This window comes from Dreissena polymorpha, chromosome 8, assembly GCF_020536995.1.
Source record: "Dreissena polymorpha isolate Duluth1 chromosome 8, UMN_Dpol_1.0, whole genome shotgun sequence".
NCBI lineage: Eukaryota > Metazoa > Mollusca > Bivalvia > Myida > Dreissenidae > Dreissena > Dreissena polymorpha.
In genome coordinates, this window is record NC_068362.1 from 79,505,465 (window position 1) to 79,511,054 (window position 5,590).

Here is a 5,590-nt window from a genome sequence, read left to right on the forward strand (position 1 = left end):
AATTTAACATGGATTGCATGCTTCTGGTCTATTCATTCGAATCCTTACAAAACAGAAAAATGTCACTTGCACCAGACATACTAGTATTTCATTCACGTGTGTAAAACGACAGTTGTATTCCATCAGTGAAAGAAACAAACAAGTGTTGTCCATTTTATTCACTGTTTCAGTAATTAATTGTATTCATTTTTGATAACAGTTACTTGATGAACCTGTGTATAATCAAACAGATTTATGGTGCGGTCGACTCGGGTGACAAAAATGTATTGATCGTAATAACCAACCATCTAATTAGCTTGTGCCTTGCGGGATATCGTCTAAACTAGATGCTATGTAAATATTTGCCACAATAAATAAGATGAGTTTTCAAAACACAGACTTGATGTCTGCGGATCCCTTTTTGAGTTATGGAGTAACTTTTGGGCCGTATTGCTGTGATGTCATCTATTTCGGGATGAAAGAGTTTATATAACATAAGCTTTGACGCAAGCATGGAAATGTGTTAAGTAGTTTTATCAATTAATTAACGGAACAGAAGATTTTAAACAAACTTTCCTGTCAAAACGACTCGAATTATAATATAAATGAGCGTTAGTTAAAATCATGATTTGCATTGACCTGCTCAAGGCGGACGATCATGACACTACCATTGGATGTACCGTTTATGTTGAATAGAATGCAATGGCATAGGTTGTGAATTTTGAAACTAAAATACCGTTTTTTTTTAACTGGCAATAACCTAATGAGAATGATACCAATACGATAATCAATAAATGTGCTTAAATGATTAATAAATATCAGCTTTTGAATGACTTAAAGCGAGTAAACGAAATTTGTATATCATCATTTCTAATAAATGACATTCATTGATGCAAATATGCATACACTTAACCGAAGCATCGAAATTCTCGCAGCGGTTCATAAACAGAACCAGTTGTTATGTAAGGGAGACAACTTAACATTGGAGACAGCTGACACAGCATCGCAGTGAATCGATCAGTTTGGTCTCAGAATATCTTAAGTGATGATATATGTACATATTTTTTAACTGAATTACATTATATTGTCAAGTCTAATCCGGAGAACTATCAAAGTAACATTACATCGTAAAAGTATTTAAAGTAGGTTAAATTCCATTTTGTGAGTTTGTTGAACCTCTCTGCTTGGTGTCGTGCTTTGTGGTCATCAACGTTGTTTCGATGGTAGCTGACGCACGCTCGATTTGGCCTTCGTGTTCGATCAGTAACGGCGTATTTTCATTAGTCGTGGTTGCTTTCGCTTCAACAGGGACTGTCCAGCATCGACACATTTTCCGGCGAACAGTTTTATCACAAAAACAAAACAGGACACAGTTCCAAAACGCCTGTCCGCTAGCACCATAACTCTGAAAGATCAGTAGAATTTCCAAACATGTCGTAGTCTTTGGGCGTTGTAACATATCATCGTTCAAGTACGCCGTAAGGAAAAAGCGGATGACTCCCCACAATTTGAGGGCGTACAGCACGAACCAGACAAACAAGAAGTTTCTGTCTTCCTTGCGAAACTGGTTGTTGGATGCGTCTTGCAAGGAGCGTTTATGTAGGAACTGCCAAAATACGTAAAAGACAAAAACAGAAAATATTACAATATTAAGCTATATTGTCTTCTTTCATGCACGTTTACCGGTATATTTTAGTAAAAATAACGTCTTTCAAAGCGACAAAGGCAAAGTATACGCTTTTCCAAATTTGCGATTTTTAAACCCACATTTTTAGGTTAATATTCAACAACGACAAAGTGGTAAGGCGGAATCGTTGAGATCAATGCCTTAATGAAAACACATTTTCCGTATAAACAACCCTTAGACAAAAAATCACACAACCTATTATATAATTATTACTATTTACACCAATACATTTACGCGTATACATTTCGTACCAGATAGAAAATGATGTGCAAGTAGAAGAAACAGGAAGTGACGTAGGATGTCAGCTGCCAGCCGATGTCTGCGCGATACATGAGCAGCTCGAGCTCCGGCTTGTTTCCGTTACTGTTACTGAGGTCGCACCAGATGCCCGTACCGTAACGATAGTTCTCTCCTAGGTGAGGTATTACAGTGCACACAATCGCAACTAGAAAGAGGACATAAAGGCATTTAAAAATAAATATGCTTAAGTGATTAATAAATATCACCTTTTGAATGACATAAAGCGAGTAAACGAAATTAGTATATCATCATTTCTACTGTTTTAAAGAAGTTAACACAGCTGAAAATGTCAAGTAACCAACCCTTATATACGAGGAACATATTGTCTATGTGCAGTGTATATTCTCCCACTCAAAATATTGCCCAATAGAATAAATGTGTATAAAGCAAAATCTGATTATACACAAATCCACGTATATTAAAATGAAATCATGTTTGTCTTTTTCATTTTCGAACGGAAATCTTGTAAAATTGTTTTTAATGTGCGAGTCAACTGTACTCCATTTCGCAAACACTTGTTTCATTTTGTTGATTTTTAATAAATGTTAGTTGTTTGGATACAACACGTATTATGCATTGTAAATTGGCACACGCATTTTATTAATCCCTACTTACTATACGACATCAGTCGTTAATTTGTGTGTTACTTGTCATTTTCGCCTAGAATCGTAATTCCTTTTATCACATGCTACACCCTGTTTCCAATGTAATACAACCATTGCACATTTTTTTTTTATTAAACATTTGTAATACAACATTTTTAAGCGTTTTCATTGGCTTAGTTTTCGTTTATTGACCAATCGCATTTTGTTATTTTGCTTTGTAAAAGCCGAAGCATTCCAAATGACGTCAGGAAATGTAAACAAAATTCGAGATTTATTATTATGTTTGCGTAAATATTTATTTAATTTGCTCATTTAAAAGCATGTGATAAAAAAGATCTGACACTCGTTGTCATATCATACCATATTTTATTTAACTCGTCCAGGAAATTCGTTAGTAAGCTCGCCAAAGGCTCGCTTACAAACACAATTCCTGAACTCGTTTAATAAAATATGGTATGATATGACAACTCGTGTCAGATCCTATATGTCTCCTTTGCCAGCCATTTTGGAATAATGACGTATGCGAAACGTGTCCATAGCAACGCAAAATCGTATTCCCCCGACTACATTTGCGAGTCAATAGATACGTGTTTCGTCGTTCGGCGATAACTGCACACGCTCTGTTGGTACTCGTGCTACTTAATTATCGCAATTTGTTATTTCCAATCGTATTGAGGTTATTGAACAAGTTTGGCTTTTGAGGAGAAACTTTTGGTACGTTTTTGGGTTAAAAATGCTACTTTTTGCTATTAGGAAACAGCTAAACATCGGTGGTAATTTAGAGCAAAAAATCAATGCTGAATAAATATGATTAAGCCAATACAATTGTAAATATATTTCGACGCTTTATACGACAGACTAACTTGGAATGCCCCAGCAGACCACATGGTATATCAAGTGAGCGATTCTACGTGACGTCAGAGTTATTTTTAGAATGACCGTAGCCCAAAGATGAAAGGCGATGACGAACGTCCACAGGAAGGAAGCCAAGTTGGAGGCAGTGGTGAAGAAACTCTGGACGCGACACAGATCTTGGAGGTTGTTCTCCTGGGTCGAGTTGATTGCTGTGCCATTGGTCAAGCCTGTGTAGTTCTGGTTTTGCTGGAAACCGAGGTCAACTTAGGCAAACATTTATCGCGTTTACAGAGAGATTTTACTGACCGTCTTATTTTTGCTAGCTTCCGTCGCGGGGACCCATCGCGGACGGCTGGCTTAAATAAGAATCTAGAACTAATATAATTCGCACTATGCTGTTATCATTAGGGTTGCTGACATACACGATACTTCTTTAAAGCGTACACAGATCTAAACGAGTTTTCATTTTAAAGGTACTTGTTCACAGATTTTCGTATTTCGAAAATATGTAATGAGTTAAATTTACAGCCAATACTGTGCTATTCGGAAAAGTTAAAAAAAAACTAGAACCAAGGAGAACATATAATATAAACGTGCATGTCCTGTTGTTTGGGTCACGAGTGTTTTTATACAAGATTTAATATAGGCTTATTGCCAACATTCTTTTTTTATCAGTCCATTTTGCAAAACTGTAAACAAGTCAATTTGAAACAATATATACATTTGCAGATTTGAACTTAAATTCTAAACACAATTACTTTTAGTGCATAAATGGCAAATATTTATTTGATTACTTGCAATTATTATTAACTTGAGTATTGTTTCCTTTTATGTTTATGCTCACCGTTTTTGTCCAATAAACATGTAAATATCTTGACACTCCGACCAGGTTTCCTACCGCCGTTATGAAATCCGCAATCGTTAAATAAACAAGTAACTTCCGCGTGAAATTATACTCTTTGGGTACGAATCTGTAGGTGGCGAATATGATTATGGCGCCCGCGATAGATAGGACGCTACTCGTACCCGTCAAGAAGATTTCCGGAGTTGCGATCTCACTTGTCGCTGACTTGTCGGAATTCACTTGGAAATTATCGATCTTCATGTTGTTTTAAAGTGAAAAGTATGTATGTCGCTGATGAAGGGTTGCAGTAAACGAAATCAGCGTAGGCACTTTAAGTTCAGTTCAATGTTATCTGTACATCAACATGTTATAGCAATCTTTCATTTTCACTGTCCAATATACTAACTTCCAAAGTTTAATGCAGCATTTTACTAGCATATAGGCAGTTATTATAGTTCATTATGAAATTAAAATCGCAAACTAACATATGTTAAATTAGAACATGATATATTTATTTTCCCTGTTTCGTTTTGTAACATGATACCAGAAAACAAATACCCATTGATGCAGTGCGTGTTACGTTTAAATACACTTTACCAACGAGATAACGCGCAAACAGCAACACCAATCCAATCAAAAGTTATCGGATGAATAACCGCACAGCCATAAATGCTGAAAATATTTTTTCTAAAATGTACTCAACCATCAAACGAACTATATTTTCATTATGCCAACCGTTTAACTGTAAGATCTTTTTGCAGCAGAATAATAAATAATGAGAATTCTTTTGATGAACCGGACAGGTGTTTTACGTGGTGTATGAACAAAAGACGAGACCCGAATGTCAATGCCATTTTACATTCGATTGTTACTAAACAGTAGTTTTTTATTGCGCAAAATTAACTTAATTTATGTTGACTGAAACTGTACAATAGGCGTTCAAATCCGATCTCGTATGGAGTAAAACGATATTTATGTATGATATTGTCCGACCGACACACATTTTTTGCCCGACCCTAAACTTGTTCGTTTATAATGGTGTATATTCGAAAAGTTTCCAATTAATTTTGCTAGATTCGATAATAGTCGCTCAATTATTGTTTAAATACAATTAACATAGAAAATATGGTTGAAAAAAGATTTGGGTGATCTCTTTATGTCATAATCATATTAATATGCGAATCGTTAAAAAAATCACGAAACATCTTACATGCTCGTACCTATCCAACTTTTGTGGAAGATATAAGTGAAAAACAAATGACACTTTTTCCAATAAGCTTGGTTCCCACTGCCGATCAGATCAACTCGATCAAGACCGAC

The 5,590-nt window shown here is 35.6% G+C and overlaps 1 protein-coding gene across 1 annotated transcript; it reads right to left on the reverse strand.

The window, feature by feature from the left end:
* Window positions 1-411: 411 nt before the first annotated feature.
* On the reverse strand, window positions 412-4,802 carry LOC127840996 (G-protein coupled receptor 157-like). Its single transcript, XM_052369477.1, has 4 exons — window positions 4,271-4,802; window positions 3,435-3,672; window positions 1,918-2,111; window positions 412-1,585 (listed from the first exon to the last, which is right to left on the reverse strand). Exons 1-4 carry the CDS (start codon window positions 4,529-4,531, stop codon window positions 1,127-1,129), a joined length of 1,152 nt encoding a protein of 383 aa, XP_052225437.1. The 5' UTR covers window positions 4,532-4,802; the 3' UTR covers window positions 412-1,126.
* Window positions 4,803-5,590: the final 788 nt, after the last annotated feature.

Bases quoted from the DNA above. Each gene is read 5' to 3' on its own strand.
- LOC127840996 (XM_052369477.1), bottom strand. From the start codon at position 4,531: ATGAAGATCGATAATTTCCAAGTGAATTCCGACAAGTCAGCGACAAGT. The intron at 3,673-4,270 runs GTGAGCATAAAC...CTCGGTTTCCAG, and splicing joins ATGTTTATTGGACAAAAACG to CAAAACCAGAACTACACAGG. The intron at 1,586-1,917 runs GTACGAAATGTA...GTATTTTGGCAG, and splicing joins TGCACATCATTTTCTATCTG to TTCCTACATAAACGCTCCTT.